The sequence below is a fragment of the Microcebus murinus genome, chromosome 1 (genome assembly GCF_040939455.1).
Source record: "Microcebus murinus isolate Inina chromosome 1, M.murinus_Inina_mat1.0, whole genome shotgun sequence".
NCBI classification, from domain to species: domain Eukaryota; kingdom Metazoa; phylum Chordata; class Mammalia; order Primates; family Cheirogaleidae; genus Microcebus; species Microcebus murinus.
Window position 1 is genome coordinate 73,799,554 of NC_134104.1, and position 22,223 is coordinate 73,821,776.

General features: G+C 37.0%; 1 protein-coding gene across 1 annotated transcript; it reads left to right on the plus strand.

The window, feature by feature from the left end:
- Window positions 1-3,735: 3,735 nt before the first annotated feature.
- CLDN1 (claudin 1) lies at window positions 3,736-20,460 on the plus strand. Its single transcript, XM_012745199.3, has 4 exons — window positions 3,736-4,219; window positions 13,177-13,341; window positions 16,117-16,201; window positions 17,866-20,460. Exons 1-4 carry the CDS (start codon window positions 3,997-3,999, stop codon window positions 18,026-18,028), a joined length of 636 nt encoding a protein of 211 aa, XP_012600653.1. The 5' UTR covers window positions 3,736-3,996; the 3' UTR covers window positions 18,029-20,460.
- The last annotated feature ends 1,763 nt before the right edge of the window (window positions 20,461-22,223 follow it).

Consider the following 22,223-nt stretch of genomic DNA (forward strand, 5'->3'; position numbering starts at 1 on the left):
GGAGTTTCAAACGGCTATTTTAAAAAATTACATCATGGGGGGCATGGGCAACATATGTAACCTTAACACTTGTAGCCCCATAATACGCTAAAATAAAATATAAATAAATAAAAAGTTACGTCAGTCATGCACCAATCTTTTTTATTAGTAACCTGTATGTTCTAATACTAAAATTCATGTTAAATTTTTACATTTATACTCTGATCCCTCTCTCGAGCTCTAAATAATTATACAGCAGATTGCTTACTTAGTAATGTTCATACATTTTGCTTTTAGCACCTGACAAGCTCTGAACAGTTGATATTAACATACATAATCTCTGAGTAAAAAATGTACATCCCAAAAGCCTTCTTATTCTCATCATTACCGTTTCTGAGAATCTGCCATGCTGACTCTTGGGAACTTGTTTCTTTGTGCATATTCTCTTCTACCACCCTTAGTGTTTCCTTTACTTTCATCTTTGAAGTAGATCTCTTTTTGTGTATCTCTTCTACTTACTGATGGTTCTCAGAATCATGGCCAAGCAAAATTATCAGTCACATATGCACATGGAGTAAACCCGTGGGCTAGTTGCTGTCTTCACACTCACCCCCCTCCTCCGTAGCAGCACTCCTCTGCCACATGATTCTGGATTCCCAAGGTAGTGGCTTGCAACAGAGATTGAGAAGAGACAGTCACAGAGTGGAACATCTCACCACTGCCTGGAGCTAGACATACATGATAAGGATATCAAACCCCATCCAAAAAAGCCATTTGTCCTCAACTGATTTGGCTCCCAGAGAGAAATACTATAGGATAATGGATAGATTCAAAACTGTGTCATTTGGAATCCCAGAACTACCATTTACCAAATATGACCCTGGGCAAGCAACTTGACCTTTCTGTGTCTCTGTCACTTGCTCATAGAGATAGCATATAAAACCATGAGCTCAACACTTGGTGAAAAAATATTACTCACAAATGTTAACTATTATTATTTAGAGGCATAAAGGTTTAGACTGGGTGACTTCTAGAAGTCAATCCCTAACTTTCATTAATAGCAAACAACCCAAGTGCCCATCAATTCATGAGTGGATTAATAAAATGTGGTATATGTATACCATGGAGTACTATTCAGCTTTAAGAAAACATGGTGATATAGCACCTCTTGTATTTTCCTGGATAGAGCCGGAACCCATTTTACTAAGTGAGGTATCTCAAGAATGGAAAAACAAGCACCACATGCACTCACTAGCAAATTGGTATTAATGGATCAACACCTAAGTGGACACATAGGAGTAACATTTATCATGTGTAGGGCAGGTGGGAGTGGGGAGGAGGTGATGAGTTCATACAAACACCATGAGTGAGATGTGCAACATTTGGGGGATGGTCATGATTGAAGCTCTGACTTGAGGGGGGAAGGGAGAAGGGAGCTTGGGCAATATACATAACCTTAACATTTGTACCCCCATAATATGCTGAAATAAAAATAATAATAATAATTAAAAAGAAAAACAAAGTAATTCATCTGAGAGTACATAGCAGATTTTCCTATTCAACCAGCCAGGACAATTGCTACACCACTGCCAGTCTTTCTAGAATCTTCTTGGTCACAGCGCTGCCTTTATCCTTCATATATGAAAGTGTAGCATTGGTAAGCTGTTTTTCCTTTTGAGTTGATGGATTTATGCTTAGCCATTATCTCACCTATCCTCTGCACTGAGGCTAAGGCCAGAAAACTAGACAGGATTAAGGATGCCAGAGTTGGGCATGGATCACAGTGAAGCAAACAGCTTTTGCCTAAGCCTCACAAACATGGTTGTGGGCAGTGAAGTAATCAGCCTCATGCAGACCTGGAATAAAAACACACAAATATGGAGCCCTGTTGACCACACAATTCATCCCTCCAATTCCCTGCCAATTGTAGGTTGAAAGAAACAGGTCCTGTGCATATCCATTAAACTCTAATTGTGCCTTTTAAAAATAGTTTTAATTCTCAAATGACTAGAATAACAACAACAAAACAGGTAAGATTGTATGATTCACGTGGTACTGGTCTATTCCTACAGCAAACTCAGAGTACCTTCTCTGTTCTGGGGAATAAAAAAATCAAATGTCAATACCTCTTCATCCATACTTACAGACACCCACAAAACATCCATCTGGACTTAGAAAATAATAAATATCTCCTGCAGGCCCTGATCCTAAGAATATATCAACATGGTCTTGCCCTACAGAGCTTACTTACATGATTTCTGGGGTCTGGGAAAGCTGGTAGAAGACACAACCCCTGCTTATCTTAATCTTGCTTACTCCAAATTAACTGTCTTCATTCAGCTCCTATATTATCCTCTTCATTGTCAGTCCCCAAATCCTTGCAAAGACCAGTCTTTTAGCCTCAAACCTTCACAAAAGGTAACTGGAAACAGCTAGGTGGGGGTGAGGGTGATATGGCTTTTGTCATTCCTCCCATTCCCACTCTGAATGTTTTTACCATTCCTTCCTTGTCACAACCTGGCAGCCTCCACAGTATATAAGGGCATATCTTGTTTTCTCCTTAGTATTTAATATGTTTATTTCTGCCTCTAAAGTGCTTCTGTTTTTGCTAAAACCACAGAAACTTCTCTTCCCACCACACTCACAACACACACAAAAAGCAGTTGGGAAAACATATTAATTATTTTCAACCACAATACCACTTGTGAGTAACTACAAAGAAGGAAGTTTTACAGACCCATAGAGGGAAACGAAAGGCTGAACTAGACCCAAACCTGAGGGGTGGCATGGCCAGTTTTTGCAATTCCAGAGCCAGAACCCAGACTTCCTAAATCCCAGCCCAGTTTTTTGTCTATTGGGGAAACACTGTTTAGATGCACTCAACTTTGATGAACAACATCTGATAATTCATTAATGAAACACCCTTGACAGGGATTGTGGCACTGGCCAGGTCTCTCTGATAAGGAATTGCTGATGTGAGACAAATTGCTGCAGAGCAGAGAGGTTGGAGTGTGTTTGCGTGTGCATGTGTGTGCGTGTGTGTGTGCACGTGTATGTGTAGGGGAGTGGGGAACAGGTAAGTTGCATTTTCATAAGGAGGGCAAATAGCTCAAAGAACATATTTTGGTCAACTTAAAATGTAATGGAAAGCAGAATGGGCGGGAACTAAGCACTGCATATGCTACTACTAAATTGCTGTGTTACTTTATAAAATTCATGTTGCTTTCTGGGTCTCAGTTTCCTGATCTATAAAGTGTAAAGATTCAGGAGGGTCCTCAAAGAGACAGGGGAAGACAATGATAAGAAGGGAGCAAAGGGAGAGGAGAAAAGAGGGAGGAAGCGGAACAGTGGACTTGTGTGTGAGAGAGAAGGAGGGACACGGAGGTGGATAGAAAAAGCCTTTCAATAAGAATTGAAAAAAAGTTACAAATAATACCGGAGCTCTTTCAGGGCTTAGCTTTTTATCTTTATGCATTTTTAGGGCTTACACTTATTGTATATAATAACTTTGGGGTAACTGTGGGGTGAATGAATGAAAAGGCTGAAAGCCTGACAAGAGTGAGGGGAGAAATGAGAGAAAGTGAGCACGGACGCACTCTCGTGCCTGGTCCTCTTTGGGTTGCCCCACCACGTGGGCAGTTAATTCCCTCCAGGGCGCTCCCTGCCGCCCTCCCGGGGAGCCGTCCCGAAACCGCCAGGGGGCGCTGCGAGGCTGCCGGGGCTGGGGCCCGGGGCGGAGTCGCTTTAAAACGCGGCGCCCAGAGGTTTGGCGTCTCAGTTCCTGAGCCGGGGAGCAACGGGCAGCGACTAGCATCCCGACGCCAGCGCCAACCGGACCCAGACCCAGACTCCGAGCCGGACCCAGAGCCTCTTCAGCGGCAGCGCAGCGAGCAGGGCTTCCCGCCGCAACTTCCGCGGTGAGGCCCCGCCACCTTTGGGAGCCCCGGGCGCGCACCTGCAAACTCTCCGCTTTCTGCACCTGCCGGCCCTGAGCCAGCGCGGACGCCCCAGCGAGCCATGGCCAACGCGGGACTGCAGTTGTTGGGCTTCATTCTAGCCTTCCTGGGCTGGATCGGCACCATCGTCAGCACTGCCCTGCCCCAGTGGAAGATTTACTCCTACGCCGGCGACAACATCGTGACCGCCCAGGCGATCTATGAGGGGCTGTGGATGTCATGCGTGTCTCAGAGCACCGGGCAGATCCAGTGCAAAGTTTTCGACTCCTTGCTGAATCTGAACAGTGAGTGCATCTCCCCTCCCCATAGCCAGCGTCCGGAGGCGCCAAGCCCAGTGGCTCCCTTGTGAGCTCATTCTGTTGTGTGATTGCATGGTTATCAGTCTTCAGCTGATCAAGTTGATCATGTGCCCTGTCGTGAGAAAGTGTAGAGAACCCTGGTTTGGGAAAAGGGAGACCCAGGCCTAAGCTCTAGTTTTGCCTGTAACTCCCTGAGTGCCACTTTTCTCCCCTTGTAGGTGTAGTTTCATACTGAATTCTGATGAGGGTAGGTGGAGAGTGACAGAGTCCACATCAAACTCAAGCTTGAGCTTTTGGGCCTCTCCTGGATGTTCTCAGATGAGCTTGAGCTGTTAGGCCTCTCCTGGACATTCTAAGATTCTGTGTAAATTGAAAATTGGTAAGGGTCAGAATAGAAAATGGGACGACTTTAAAAGTTTGGAGGCTGATAGCTTCTCAAGTGTGCAAAATTAAAAAGATAATCCCAAAGTACTAGATAAGAACAAATTTTTAACCTTGGCTATTGCTTTTCATACTATTACACTCCTATATGGAATGTCACATCTTGGTGTTTTTTACTTACTGACACTTGAGGTTGAATTTTTTCATTCTTTAAGTTTTCAAATCCAGTTAGTGTAGGGAAGTAAGTCCCTTCCAACAAGACTCTTTGAAGAGCCTCTTGAGGTCCCCCCAGAGCTTTAGCCTTTAAGCCCAAGGACTTCAGAAGAGGTCCTTGTGTGTACACAATTGTGTGTAGTGCTATTTTGGAAAGAGACAGTTAGCAGTTGGTTAAAAAAAAAAGGAAGGGAGGGACAAGAAAGAAAAGTTCTAAGTAACCTGCCAAACATAATAAAAGTGAAGGCACTAAAGGAAATGCAGCAAAATAGTCCCAGCTGATGAAAACAGAGGTCAGCTGGAAGAAGAAGGGGGTGAGAGGGTATGAAGAGGTGGGTCTTCTCCAGGCTTCCATGTCCCACAAAAAAAATTCTGTGTAATGGATGTTCAGTGCTCACTTGTCAAGTTGGAAAGGATTATGTAGACAGAAATATTTCTAAGCGTGGTGAGCAGAAGGATAATGGGATGGATTTTTTTTTTTTTACCTTTCTTAAAATAAAAGGTTTTGAGTGCCTTGTCAAAAAGTAATTAAATTCCCATTTACTTAGGTAATAACAATTCATGGCTGGAGTGTGTTCCTTGAGAAATCACATTAGTTGTCTTGTATTGCAGGTCTGTTACAGCCTTTAAATACCATGATGAAAAACTTCCTTAGTCTTTGCCTAGATAAACAAGACTGCCCGCCAGTCCCCACTGTATGCTGTGGGTGAGCAGTGTTGGCATTGTTCAAGTTTACTTCACTTGTTTTGTCTACCTCTTAGCGAGGGACTTTTAATAGTGCATGTCAAAAACCATATAGTTTAGAGTTATTGAACCTGTTCCAAATTTGTTTAAACACCTTGAACACCTGTGGCAATTGGTCAATGTGTGTAGTGATTTGGGGTGTTATTTCAGCTTTTAAAGGTTCCCATGTGAGGACTCCTTTACAACAGAATTGATCACAATTTTAGTAATTATGCATGGGTTATTGCCCTCCTGAGTTACATTTATACTTATAAAGTAAACAATTGGGAAGTAATCATTGAATTTTCTCATGGAAAGATAAATTTATTTAGTTAACCATGTTGAGGAATTGGCAGATGGAGAAAGTTTTAAAAGAAATTCCAAAGAGTTCTCTTAATTTTATTCTTCTGATCAAATTAGTTCATTTTCAATATCTTTAAATAAGCTGCTTTTAATTTCCTTTAATGACCAAATGAAACCAGATTGATCTATGATGTAAATACTCAAACAGGTCATCCTTTCACATGATAATGTATTAAAATGTTTTATTTTCATTTAGTACTGGTTAATATACTTATCATAGTTTTTAAACTGTGGTGGAAACAAAAAATATCCCCTCCACACACATTTTAGAGATTTTGTCGCATGTGTGTGTGTGTGTGTTTTAACTTCAGATCAGATTCCACTTTTTGTTTTGGTTAAAGCCATAGTTTATCCAAGGTGGGGCTGAGGTTTTTCTCTCAAAGCTAATTCCCAGAAGAGGGTCCCTTGACTCACATACTCTCTCTGAACCTGCCCATGACTCACTGGATGCCTTTAGATGGAGCTTAGAAAACCTGTCTCTGTTTCCACACCTGAGCAGTGGTGTTCACACCCACCTGATGTAGAGATCTGGTGTGATGATTCATTGCCTAGTTTTGGTATAGTTCTATGACATCTAGAAATGAAAAGAATTATCTGGGTGTATATAAGTAGTGTTTTTCATAAAAGGATTGCATTTCATAAAGTGCTTTTAAGTGAAAAGGTTGGCTGTAGTTTCCTGAAATTTTATCTTGCTCTCTTTTCCAGTAGCATCCACTTGGTGACTTAGAGTCCAGACACGGATTTATCAAGGTTTTAACACTGGAAATATTAAAATCCTTTGTTCCTTGCTTTAACTAGAGTCAGTTGAAAAAGCACATGACCTTCATAGAGTATCTAAAAGGATACAGTGTGCTCACATTGTGTACAGTATACACTATATACAAGAAAAGAGATACAGCACAGCTTCTTTTAGGTAGTTCTTGCCAAGCAGTTTATGAAAATGTAACTGAGAAACTTCCTGGGGAAACAAATGTCACACTGTGTATTGAAGTTTCACAATGGCTCAGACAATTTTCTTTCCATCCAAAGTGTGTGATGTTTATTGATATTGAGGACTCTTGCAGCTGAAAGTTGGAATATACAAAAAAGAGTTCCAGATACAGTTGCAGTAGATTTTCTTGGTTAACCTGTACATCTTGTATTATTTTGATCCAGTTCTCAAACTTTTAGGAAGCTAGTGCCTATTTTATATGCTTATTTGCTTCCAATTTCTCGACTTTATTAGCTAGAGCTATCCAAAGATTGGGCTTCCATAGGAGGCTGCATGGTGGGAGGTGTGCAAGCAGAGAATAAGTAAGCATTTTGTAGGAATGTTGTAGGGAAGATCCAAGCACCAGACAAATGGGAGGTTAGGCTAGACTCTCTCTTTAAGTCTCACCTAACCCTGAGATTCTGTAATTTGTTTATAAGCTCCTCTAGCCTGTTTAACTTGCTTTGCATGAATCCACATGTGTGTAGGTGTGTATAATGAGTATTGGTTGTTGTGAGGCTTCCCAGCACTATCACCATGATGTCAGGCTCAATCAGAGACAAAATCACTGACTTGGACAGTCTTTGAAGTATAGGCAGAGAGGAGGGCACCCACTTTTGCTTCTCCAGATTGCTGAACTGAAGGTTCAAAGGGCCATTGGTGTTCAGATCTGCTTCAAGAATGAGTTCTGATTCTGAGAATGATAAAAGTTGAAACAAAAATCCAAGCTTGAAATCAGAAGTTCTCAATTCTTACTCCAGTTTTGCACTAAGTAGCCGCTTATATAATGATAAGCCACTTGATCTCCCTGGGCTCAAGTTGTGTCCCCCATTTATAAAATAGGATAGAGTGGGTGGAATGAAGAGATAAATGTGTGATTCATTTATCTATTCAGCAAACGAGCTCATAGGTCCTATGGCTCATAGGGAATCAGTAGGATGAGTTCTAAGGTTCCTTCTAGTGCCAGCATTCTTTGTTAGTAACTACAGTGACTGAAGGGAAAAAGGAAAGTGGCATAGCTTACATTTCCTTGATTGGAGTGATGAGTAAGTATTATGGAGGTAATATAGAAGCATAAATTTAAGCATAAGACAATTTCTCTAAGAAACAATCAAAAAAGGTAGCAAAACTTCTCAGGACATCCTAAAAAGTGGTAAATCCAGCTTCATTCTGACCACTTCAGTTACACACTGTGCTTATGTCCTGATGTCACACCTGGTGGCCACCAGCTCATGCAGCAATAAAATGGAAATACTAACAATGAGGATTCTTATAGAACTTTGAACTTCAGTAAAAGTGAAAGATTGAATAAGTGAAAAAGCCATGGGAGTATAGTTCTGTGACAGTCTCACTTAGTTGCTGGGGGAAAGAGGGTAAATTATTTTTGTTCTAGTTGTCCAATCATTTATTCACCTAATACTTATTAAGCAACTACTGATACAAAAAAGGACTGAATAGAGAATAGAAATATAACTGATATCTACAATTGACTTTGAACAACATGGATTTAAACTGCCAGGGTCCATTTATAGGTGGATTTTTTTCAACCTACCCTGGATTGAAAACGCAGTATTTGTGTGATGTAAAACCCATGTATATGGAGGGCCAACTTTTTGTATGCACAGATTCTGCAGGGCCTACTGCAGGATTTTAGTATGGGTGGATTTGGTTATAGGCAGGTGGCCCTGGAACCAATCTCCAATGTATACTGGGGGAAGACAGTATTTTGTTTATGACATATAGTATATAGGTTAATATGGCAAGTAAATAACATAAACTGTGTCAGATATTTACAATAGATTGTGCTGCTTGTGTTGCAAGACTTAAAGCTTTAGGAAAAAAATTCCACATACTTGTCTATGCTTGTCTTTCTATACTTTTGTTGATTAACCTAACTATGGTAGATCAGTAACTTCTAACTCATTTCTTGTCTTATAAGTAGAGGTCTTTGTAAGTGTTTTTTTTAAATTATACTTTCAGGTTGAAAGTGGTGAGGACTCCTTAGGGGGTCTTTAATCTCAAGATTATCAGTCTAGCTAAGTATAATTAAAAGACTGTCTTCTCCATTTACTGCTGAATAATGATGAGAAACAATAATGTAACTTTTTGAATGTTTACTAACCTGAATTTCCATAGATAACTTTAGTCAGTGATCCTAATATTGTAGAGGTATTTTCAAATTTAAGGGGCCAGGGATGAAATACATATGCTTCTAGATTTGATCCAATCAGATCAGCTCAAAGTTAATAGTGCAAGGCTATGTCATATTTCTCTGGTCCAAAATATTATTTTATAACTTTCAAAAATCTCTTTCAACATGTTTGCCATACTGCTCATAATTCCATTAGGGGAAAAAATAAACTTTAGTAAGCTCATTAGAAACATAATTTTAAAAAAAGATCAAGGTAAGCAAAAAGTATAAATTTTTATTCTCTGCATGAGTGTCTAGCTTTTAGTGATCTAAAGTAAATCTGGCTTTATGTGGCAAGATTTTAGCATTCCCGGGCTCTCTAGGGAGATTTTTTCAGTATTTGAAAGATTAAGCTAAACGCAAGAAAGTATTTTTATTTATCATATTAGTATAATTTTTAAAGGATAAAGACATATTATAATTAAAATTTATCAAACATAGATTGAATAATCCATGTGACTTGCCAGGCACTGGTAATAGAATGGGACTAGGAATAAATATCTGGCTCAAATCATACTGGGGTTCACAATTACATATTTTAGAATGACTTAAAAGGCTTCCATAAGACCTTAATTTAAAGGGACTCATCTGGTTCCAGCTAAAACTGTGCAATTTAGATTTGATCTGCACATAAAACACTCATAACTTGTAACACAATAGTTGCTTACTTTGACTTCTAATCTATCATTATATATGCCTGACTAGTGAGTTTTTGTACTGTTTTAATTCTCAGCCTTTTTTATGTTTGCATGTGTGTATTATTTTTACATTTTCCCCAACATGTCAGTAAATAATTTATCCAAATGTCTCCAACGAAGCAAGGTGAAATTTTGCATATGATGCCAATCTAATCTTGTAAAATACAAAGAATTTCATAAGTCAGTGGTTGCCAGGATAAAAATGAAAAATACTGATTTGCAAACATTTTTAATGAAACATGATCCCCTGTTTGTGATATATATTAATTGCTAAATATTATTTTTTCCAATTTCTCCATTTCTTTTGTATTTTGCAAACAGTACATTATGCTATAGAGAAATGAAACATAGTTGGGTTATTAGCAAACATAGAATAGAATATCTGTCCCCTCCTCCTTAGAAACTTTATAAAAGAAGTACTAAAAATAGATTTGACACAAATCAAATGTGTTTTCTTTGAGAACTTCAAGGGGGAAAACTTAGAGATTAAAAATGTATCACATCATTCCAGCTGGATACAGATGGAGCCCTGGAGTAGTTTACATATGTGTGTTCCTTGCTGTGAGATCAGTGGTTTTATACAAGCCTGATTCATGAGATTGATGCCCAGTAGACTCCTCATGAAGCCTATAACCTGTAATCCAAGTACTCAGACCTGCTAAACTAGTCACTTGCTGTTTTACCTGAAGAACACAGAAGTGTGATTATTATATAAGCAAAGTCCTGTTTGGGGCCCTACAACTTTAACAAAGTGGAAAACTTGGACAGAGATCAGAGAAAGCACCAGAAGTGATTAATAAAGGCTTGGAAAACAGTATGTATGAGAAATTAAAGTGGAGGTTCTTTGAGATGTAAAAGGCTAAACATATTTGAAGGGCTGTAATAGAAAGAATGTTTACTAATTGTGTGATCTCTGTATTGAGGGTAAAAATCACATCACTCCTTTCTTAAGACCCTCCAGTGACTTCTGATTACACTTAGAATCAGCTCCAGGCCCTTAGCCCTAACTTGCAAAGCTCTGCATGACGTAGGTCTTCTGCCCACCTTGCTAAACCCCATTTTACTTTCTACATCTTGTCATCCTCCAATAGGGTGGCCAGTTCTCCCAGTTTTCCCAAGATTGAGAGCCTTCTAATGATGTAAAACTTTTAGTTTTAAAACTAGGAGAGTTCCTGGCAAACTAGGATATGTGATCACTCTATCCTCTAGGCACATAGATCATCTTTGTTACTTTTAGCATCTCCATTTTTAGCATTTCTTTGCCTGAAATGTTTTTCGTCTGAGTGTAATCTTAGGACCAAATATGAAATTTATGTTATATATAAGAGTTTAGTTGTTTTATTTCTCTTTTTCCTTTTAAGTAATGATTATCTCTGCAAAAACTGCTGATAAATCAGAAAGAAGGACACACCTTAACCATAGAGTTATTGGTACTTTCCTCTTCATACCAGAGTGTGGTTTGTGATTCCAAGGAAAACATTTTGTAATAATCTTATAAACAGTTTCAGTTCCTGGTAAACCTGTGGTCCATGGAACATGCTTTGATCTGGCAGTTCTTTTACCACCTTGGAACCTTAAGATAAGTGTGTAGATGAGTGTGCATGTTTGCCTACACACACTTAAGAGGGGGTGATTTGTGAGGGGAGTAGAGAGTAGTTCTCTTTTTTTGTTTGTTTGGTTTAAATGAAATCAAGTAGAAAATTATCTTGGCTTCCAAAATATCTCTTCAATACTGTAAAAAGTACCTTTGGCACCTCTAGAAAGAGATTACTGTAATTTTGTCATAGATTATCTGGTTATGGAAAAGATGGAAATATCAGTAAATTAAAATTTAATGAAGTTTTACAAATATTTGGCTTTAATTATATTGATAACCTAAGTTATCACCCCTGAAGATGTTAAGAATTAGTCTAGGTCTAAATTAGATATTGAGATACAAAATCTTTCCATATATCAGCCACTTTTATTTATGTTTTTTTGAGACAGATTCTCACTCTGTTGCCTGGGCTAGAGTGCCGTGGCGTCAGCCTAGCTCACAGCAACCTCAAACTTTTGGGCTCAAGCGATCCTCCCACCTCAGCTTCCCTAGTAGCTGGGACTACAGGCATGTGCCACCATGCCTGGCTAATTTTTTTTACATATATATATATATATATATTAGTTGTTCAGCTAATTTCTTTCTATTTATTTTTTTAGTAGAGACGGTGTCTCACTCTTGCTCAGGCTGGTCTTGAACTCCTGAGCTCAAAAGATCCCCCACCTCAGCCTCATTGAGTGCTAGGATTATAGGTGTGAGCCACCGTGCCCAGCCTTTCAGCCACTTTTGAAGACCATCCTGGAGTCAATTGTTCCAATCCCCTGGAGAGAGAGATCATAATTCATATTTTACGTAATACAAAGATGGTTACGAAGAATACTAAATAGCTTACCCAAGATAGCATAGTTTACTACAAGGTAAATAATACTTATTTATGTAAAAATATTTGTTACATATTAATGCTGTCAGTGAGATAGTGATCTTTAATTGAAAGAGGAAGTAAATCTAAAATTTAAACAAAATCTTCTAACCAGCATAATTTCATTTCATTTTTAAAGTCTATGCTTTTATGCCACAAAGATGGTATCAAGTTTTTACTCTTTAAGAAACATATTGGTATAATCTATCAAACATTAACTGTGCCTATTTGATCATGACTTAATACACCAAAGACAATAACAGAAAATTAATGGAATCCTGAGACATACTACATTAAATTATTGTGTTTACTATTTTACCACATGACATTTTAAACAGTTTTAAAAGCTGGTGATCTTGTTTGATAAGAATCTACTACTGTGCCCCAAGGTAATATCTCAAAGGTTATTTTGTTTTAAGGAAATGATTTTCATATCCTTTCCTACCCTTTACACCTGGCCATGTCATTGGAGAGACAAATGTTGCTTACCCAGCCATAACAATCTAACAAAAATTCATTGTTTAATCTTCCAAATTCGTGCAGTTTTTCTGAAACTCGATGATTGGTGTGTAAAGCTGGTCACTAATAGCAAGGATATATTGTAAACTATTTTAATTACAAATGGTTAACATTGAGGGTAATGTATATGATTGTTATTTCAGAATGAAAATTCTCCATTAGTAAGGATTAAATATGTATTAGTTCAACAAAATCTATTCAATTAGATCGTTAATTATTTTTATTGTTGATTTTGAATGTAATGTTGAAAACATAAAATGTTAAAGCGGGGAGACCTCTTTTTTTATCATCCAGCTCAGTGTTTGTGTTCCTGGAGAGGATCTTGTGTTGGGTTACCGACAGAAACATTACTAGGACTGAGGTCTTCTTCCATTCTTCTTTTGTTGGTGTAGGCACATTTTTACATATTCTAAAATGTTTTCTGCCAGGTACTTTGCAAGCAACCCGTGCCTTGATGGTGATTGGAATCCTGCTGGGACTGATAGCGATTTTTGTGGCCACCATTGGCATGAAGTGTATGAAGTGCATGGAAGATGATGAGGTACAGAAGATGCGGATGGCTGTCATCGGGGGTGTGATATTTCTTATTTCAGGTAAAGAGGCCTTACCCCTCATCACCTTACTAACCTGTTCCTGATATGATTTGAGATCTAGTTTTCAGTTTCCTTAGATTATGTTGGATTCATTGCACTTGAATTGAGTTCAGTCTCTTTAAAGTCTACAGACACGGACCTTAAGTCCAGTTGACTTTCATGTTCCCATGCAGGAGCCAAATGAAAATATGAGATCTGTGCTTATATCTGACAGGTCTATTTGTTGAGGTTTCAGGTGACAACAGGTTTATTAGAAGCACTCTCTTCAGGTGAAGAGAGATGTTAGCTACCTGGCAAACACTAAGGAACAGTTCTATGTAATTAAAAAAATGTCTATGGTGTCTCCACAGATACTATGCAGAGAAGATGGGGAGTAGTCAGAGAAAACATAAAGAACATATGACTACTACAGACCTGTGAGGGATGGATGGTATTGGGTTTATTAAAGAAAAATGAGGACAGTATTTTATTAAAAGATGGGCAGATCTAATTCTAGAATAAATAGGATATAACCATAGATCAGTGAAAAGAAAGGCCAATTGGAATAGAGGTGGAATGTTGGAATGGTAGGATGTTAGCTTAAATGAGTTAGGAAAAACAACAATATAGAAATGCTTTTTTAAAACTTGATAAAATAATGAGATTAAATTTCCCATAGAATATAAATATGTATTTGTTGCATTATTCAAGTGCTGGTTAGTAGATTAGATGTTGTGTCCTTTGAGAAAATGAGAGCCAGAAGACATGGACAGCACCATTTGAAATCTTATAGTAAGGCTTATTTTAAATGTGATAGCATATATACTACATATCTCTCTATATAGCTATATATACTAAATACGTATGGGATAGTATATATAGGTATAGATAGATAAATACATGCAGATATAGTATATACATTTAAAGATTATATATACAAACACTATCATATATAGATAATATATATGTATATGCTAATATATACTACATATAGCATATATACTACATATCTATATATAACTTTCTATATTTATATATAATATATAACATATCTATATATAGCTATATATACTATATACTATCTCTATATAAAATAGTTTATAGTATATATAGATACATATAGAGATATACTGCTAAAGACATATGAGTGTGTATGTTTATACATATATAAAATTTTAGATTTTATTTATATATAATATGTAAAATAAGCCTTACTATAAAGCTTTGAAATGGTGCTGTCCATGTTTTCTGGCTCTCAGTTTCTCAAAGGATACATCATCTAACCTTATCAATCAGCATTTGACTACTGTTTACTATTTATCTGATCTATAATAGATTAGCTATATCTATATAAATAGTATATAGTATATAGATATAACAGTAGACTATGGCATTGCTATGTATAACAGTAGACTATAGACTATGCTATGTATAATAAATAGTATACATATATAAAATAGTTTATTGCTTTTAGAAATGACATCAGTGATATAAATCTACTACTAGGAAAAACTAGAATAGACTTTCTTTTCTTATTTTATTTTTGACAGAAGACCTGTAGGGGCTTTTGCTCCAGCATAACACCTGAGTTTAACCAATACATAGCTATATATACTATATATGTATGGAGGGAGATTGTCTGTGGCTTTGCCAAAGATGTGGTTAGTTTAAAATGACCAATTGTTTAGTTTATCCAAACACAAATTAGCAACTGTCTGAAAGGGCATGATGGACTCTTATTCCCAATAATTTAGTGTTACATCAAAAGTTGCAAAACTTATTGCATTGCATCCTTTCTTTACTTGCCTTCTTATAACTCCCATAGGTGACTACATCACTTTCATTTCAATTTCAGGGATTTTCTTGGGAATAAGGGTCACCAGTTCAAGAGCATTCACATGGTCTATTTGAACAGGCAAAAGCAATAGTGTTTTCTATCAAGAATTAGAGAAAATTAAATTGGACCACTTTTTTGGAAGGGAGTGGGAGCAGGATAGAAATATTTTATCTATATTGATTAATTTTTAGAATTACTATTATATAAAAAGAAGTTATTTAGTTTCTTTGGATAAGAAAAATTGAGGTATTTTATACTTTTTTATAAATGATGGAATGAATGATTTTGACTTAGTGGTTTCTTTGGTGTTACTAAATGCAATGTGCTATGAGAAATTAAGATTGGGATGCACAAATTGATCTGATGCGGCACCCTCAGCAAATCTCAGGGCAATCGATACCTATGCCAAGTATTGCCTTGGCCAGTGCGGCAGTAGGAACATGAATGTTCTGGTCCATTCTGAGATACGTCCTCTTCTCTCTGTTATCTAGCTGCTTGTTTCCCTTTTGACCCCGCAGAAATGTAAAATTTGAATTTGGTTAAGAAGAACATAGAAAGGTTTTCATCTTCCCTTTCACAAGCAATGCTATTTGCACTAATAATGGCAATGGTTTCATCAAAAGTAGTTTAATACACTAATGTATCTCTGAAGGAGATCTTGTACAACATAAAACTGCTGATTTGTTTACAAATAACATTATTTGTACCCTGAACTCTAGGTGAATAAGATGTCATTAAGAATATAAATTATGCCTAACTCCAATGTAATATTTTTGTATGTCTTAACAGAATACTTGGAATAAATCATCTGAACTTCTAATCTCCCTAATACTAAAATAAAAATGTCAGCACTATTGATAAGATTTAATTCTTATAAAATATCTTTAGGTTTAATGGGCTGTATATTTATGCTTAGTATTCCATAGTGATTAACAGTCTTTTGTTTGGAATTTTTGCAGGTCTGGCTGTTCTAGTTGCCACAGCATGGTATGGCAATAGAATTGTTCAAGAATTCTATGACCCCATGACCCCAGTCAATGCCAGGTAATGCTATTCATGCGTAAAATAGTTTATTCTCTGAGAAACATGCCGTTTTTTATGTCCTGCAAAGTTCTGCTAGTCCCATAGTTTCCCAGTTTTGTTTTGAAAAATTTTATGGAATTTTCTGTCAAACTTGCAAACAATTTAAATGACCTGTGACTCATGTTAAGATGAGTTTGATAATTGCTTTAACAGCCTGTATTGATGACAAAATGTACTTCAAAGTAGAGAAGTTTGAAGCCCTATACTTTCTGTTTGCTGGAATTTTTTCTCTTGTTTTCTTTTTTTCAAGTATTGATGAAGATATTAATATATTTGAAATTTCCTTTCTGAAGTATATTCTGATGTTTATAACCCCTAATGATGATTATTTGTAAGCTATGCACAGTTTATGGTTGATTGAGAAAAATAATACTACTGCAGAGGTTAATAAATAATATTTTATTCCCAATCTTACATATAAAGCCACAATTTTTTTAAGTATATTGAGCTGCTGCCTTGAAATTTTATGTTCCATCACAACTATATAATTGACTTTACTAATATTTCAAGTTAGGCAAGTTGAAGAGCAGATTTCTTGGCTCTCATTTAATAACACTCTTTGATCAGGGACAAGGTTCTTCATCTTGCTGTCTTCACATCTTTAAAGCCTAATAACTACATTCAGAGTCAGGATGTTAAGATATAATTATTATTTGTTAAATGCTAGGATGAATGGGTAAAAAATCTCCTTGTTTGGAGAGATAAGTTGTGCTTCTTTTTCTATAATCACCCACATATAGGAGAACACATACTGCAATGATTATGTTGGAGCCCATCCCATAAGATTTACAGTATAGGGAGAGAAACTGCTTGAGTTCAATAGGCCAAAATTTTGCCAAAGTGATAATGCCAGTTATGCACATGAAAGCACTTCATAAATTGCTAGGCATTATGCATTTGTTATTTACATTAATGCACATGATCCTGAAATCAGTCCAGTCAGGCAAGTGGGATTATCCTGCTTTGAGAGGAGGAGAAACTAAGGTTGAAAGGTTGCTATCTCAGAATTGCAGCAGTTGAGAATGTATAACAGGATTCAAACTCAGGCCTTTCAACCTCTATAGATCCAACCCTTCTCCATCCTTATTGTCTGCAGTTACTCACAGATATCTCAGCCCAAGTGTGTGGTTTAATACATCTACTGGAATCAGCTTAATCCTTTTTACAAAACCATAATATCTGGTTTTCAGTTTGTAGATGCCTGGGGTCAACTTAAAAACTCTAATAGTCTCTATCACACTCTGTCAGTTTCTTTATAGAATAGGATTTATTCTTGGTAATAGCATAACTTGTTAAGGTTTAGCCTAGGAGTCATGGTCCAAACCTCACTTCTAAAACATATAAGCATGCTTTACAAGTGTCTTACACATGGAAAAATCTTTGGAAATATTTGTGTAATTAACCTAGTATTGCATCTCCTATTTCCTGATCCACCATTGCAAATTGTCAATAATTGCAATATAAACATTCTGAGTATATGTGTGCAGACCTTAAAGTACTTTCCTAAGGGATTATGATAGGTTATTTTCAATAAAAAAAAATGAATGTTTCTTTTCTTCCTTAATTATATTAGAAAAATTGCCAATAATTTATTGATTAACAAATGCATTTTCTTTTCTTCTTAGGTATGAATTTGGTCAGGCTCTCTTCACGGGCTGGGCTGCTGCTTCTCTCTGCCTTCTGGGAGGTGCCCTACTTTGCTGCTCCTGTCCTCGAAAAACAACCTCTTACCCAACACCACGGCCCTATCCAAAACCTACGCCTTCCAGTGGGAAAGACTACGTGTGACACAGAGGCAAAAGGAGATACTCATGTTGAAACAAACAGAAAATGGACACTAAAATACTAGCATTGACATTAGGATCTTAGAGTTTTGACTATTGTAATCTCAACTGTGGTATTACAAAAGAAAAGACCTATTGCTAGACATGACCTAGTCTTATTTTATCTTCTTTCCTCAATACAAGAGGAAAGGCTTATCCATTTGTATTACTGCTTCCCCCATACTCAAATGGGGGGAGGGTTTGCTTTTTAAATATATATAGATATGTATATATATACATGTTTTTCTATAAAAAATTAGTAAAGAACTCTTCTCATTATGTTGATACCAACTTAAAATATGTCTAAAATACAAAAAATATTTAATTCTATATTGATTAAATGAGTTTATTGGTATATTTTCTTCTTTCTCTAACTATACATATGTAATAAGTCAAATATCATTTAACCTCCTTCATCAGCTTTTGATGTCTTTACCGTAAGACCAAACCTACTTTGCCAAGTATGAATTCTTTCAATTCTTCACATGTGTGCTTTACAGATACTCATTTTATTTTTTACCATAATCTTATAGCACTTGCTTCTTCATTAAGCCCATATTTGTTTTTCACTTGGTTGGTTTCTAACTCCTGAATCTAACACATTTCATAGCCTGCATTTTAATTTCTAAGGCCAATAAGAATCTCTTACAAATCCGAGCTTTGAAGGCAAATCTTTCTGCATGACTGAAATGATATGTTCCTGTTGACCTTCCCACACAATCCCTGTACTCTGACCTGTAGCACTCTTGTTTGCTTTCAAAATATTTGTCTAATTGAGTAGTTCTGTGCTGCTCACCCACATGTTGTAACACAATTTTATTGATTGAATTTTTAAGCTACTTATTTATAGTTACATATCCCCCAGACTACCTTTTCATTCTTCCGTCTTCAACTATATTGTTTTCCCACTGTAATTATCATGTAGTTTACCTCTTCCTGAAGAGGTGTGGTCTGTTTGTCTGAACAAAGTGCTAGACTTTCTGGAGTGATAATGTGGTGACAAATATTCTCTGTGTAGCTGTAAGCGAGTCATTTAATCTTTCTACCTATTTTCCCAGCTGTCAAATTGAGATAATGATACTTAACCAGTTGGTAGAAGTACTGTGAGTATTAATTAGTTGATATCACTCTCATTCTTTGAACATGAAATATGTCTAAGTAGTGTTTTTATTTGCTCAATTGGCTGTTTAGAAGTTGCTGAACAAAACCTACACAAAGTACGTTAATGTGGTTCAGTATCTTCCTTTCTCCACTGGTGTATTTTCTTTCATTAAGCTGTCCCTAGCATGTTGTCGGTGCTTGTTCCATTTTAACAACTGCTGTTACTTTTCCAGTCCGTACAAAATACTACTTCACTTGTACAAGATGATGTAATGGAAAGGATGTTGGCATTGGTGTTTGGAGACCTGGATTTGAATCTATCAGATTTGAATCTATCAGTACTATCAGTTACTGTCTGAGTTTGGGCAAGGTATTTGGCTGCCCTAGATTTATTGCTTCATCTGTCAGGGGTGGATTATAATTCCTGATCTGCCTACTTCACAGGATGTTGTGGGAATTCAGTGAGAAAGGATACATGTAAATGTGGTTTTGTAAGGTTAAAAGTGATGTACAAGAAAAAAAAAATTATGAAATTTAAGTGCATAGCTTTGGAAGTTACTTTTCAAATCTCTGTAAAGAGAGAATATTAAGAAATGGGTTTCTTGCCTTAACCAGTTTCACAAGTGATGAGAGTGAAGCAAAATTCAGCTCACTAAATGAAAAGGGTTCTAGGGAAGTTTAAGACTCTTCAGTGAGTGTGGCCTGACACATTTGTGGCAGATATAATGAGAAAAAATAAAAGCCTAAATATGAGTAAAGCCGCAATTTTGGAGATGTTTTGAATTATAATAACTTGGAAATATCTGTAAGGTGCTATCTGTTAAGTGATGCTTTCAGAGCTGTTGCTATTAGCTGGCAGCTGACACTGCTAGGGTATCAGTTAGGGAATGGAACTTCCTGGGGAACCACATGGAGAAAGCTAGCCAGAGGACTATGTCTTAAGAGGATCTGGATTTAGAACAGTTTTATTTTGTTTTCCAAACATGAAAGTCTATGCTTCTAAAAGTTATAATTTAAGGAACCTTAGCCACATACATAGATCCTAATGATAAGTGAATGTAAATGCATGTGGATACCAGTTGCTAAACTCTACAAAAAAAAAAAAAAAAAAAAAGCCTATGGTAAAAATGACCAACAGAATAGTTACAACAGAATTTACCCAATTTTGATATTTTTATACTCCATTACCATGCCTGGAAACAGACCAATAGATATTTTGGGGTTTTATAATGGGATTTGTATAAAGCATTACTCTTTTTCAATAAATTGTGTTTTTTTTTAATAAAAACAGATTCTTGGCTTATTTGCTAATCGTTTCTATCAAGATCGCCATGCATGGAGGAGGGAGGTGTCTTGGGATAGGATCTGACTCACTGTGTTCCTGGGAAATAGCTATTATGCCTCTGCGCCATCCATTGAATATTGTGTGGCTCCACCCACTAGAATATCTTTTTTCCCTCAAATTGAGCTCTTCGTCAAGGCTGTGTTAAAAGAGGATGCTAGGAGACATTACTTAATAATTTTTTTCATCCATAAAAAGAGAACATACAGCAATGAATGACTAAGTGATAAGATATGGAGGTATTTTGTCAACTGTAAAGCACTGAAGAGTGAAAGACAACATACAAGAATCCATTCCTGTTTCTGTAATGGTGATTATCAAAACTACCTCTTAGGGGAGCAAGAGATGAAACTCATTCACTCACTATCTTAAAGTCTTAATAACTGATAAAACCTTAAGTGTGGCCTCTCCCTGGGCAATTTTCATCTCAGTGAGAGGAGGCTTGTAAGCTAAGAATTATAGTTCTCAGGTGGAGGCATTTGTATGATGGATGAGAGTCCCAGACAACTGCCAGTCAGTTTGATTTGGATCCTCCTTAAATTAAGCAGGTTCATCAGAATCTCCACTCTTGTTTCTACAGAATTTAAATCTCTGGGGAGAAGGCCCAGGTACATGACGTTTGAGAGAAAATAAAATTACTAGCTCCATCTGACAATAACTGAAGGAAAAACTGAATTTTAAATCATATCAAATAGGAACCAATTACCTCTGTGTGAGCTCATCCTTGCCTGAATGTGCCATTATCCTGCAAACCAAGTCATTTTTCATTCTCTCATTCAGTACTTTCTATACATGCCCAGATCAAGGAAAAATGCTACCCTGTCCCCTTATTCCCACATTTTTTAGCCTACCATTGATCCTAGTATGATTTGGTTGCAGATTTTTCTTTCTTCTTGCATGTGGCTCAAGTTAGATTTCTGCATTCCCTTCCTATCCCATCCCACACTCCCTATTTACCCTCATCCTGCCCTAAAATCTCTTCATTTAGCTTGTACCATGGAAAGTCTTATAGAAGTCATTGCAGGTTCTAGAGTTATATGGGGACAGCTTGTTGAGTCCTAAAAACAGGCAATAAGAGTGCTGAACCTGTGCAAACCTCATTGCATTTTGCATACTTGGTTCCTTTGACAGGTTTTCCCAACATGGCCTGTATTGACAATTGGAAACTAGATATGAATTCATTAAATTAATATTTACTGAATACCTACCATAGGCCCAGCCCCATTAAATGTAGACAGGCTAAAGGAGCTATGAAATGAATAAGACCGTGTCCTGGGCCTGAGAATGTTAAGTGGAAAGAGAAGTAAATTTGAAATCTAGCACTGGTTCTGACACTGATGAGCCACGTGTACCATGGAAATCCCCACCCAATGTTTCTTCGTTTGTAAAATGAAAGCCTAAGACCCATCCAGAGGCTCTTACCCATAACAGCATGTTAAAATCACCTGGGAACTTTTACAATTTCCTGATAATAGGACCCCACCCTGAAATCAAGGAAATCAAGAAGAGTAGTGGTGAGCTCCCTGAAGGATTTCCACCTACAGTCTGGATCACCAAACTACTAGGCTGTGTCATCTCTCAGGACCAACCCTGACCCAAACATTTTCTGAGTAAACACACATCCAGGCACTTAATAGATTATACTCACCCTCTCTCTAAAGTTACTGTTTTATTTTCTGGTTTGGGGTTTGGGATTTTTCTTTGTTTGTGTTTGGTG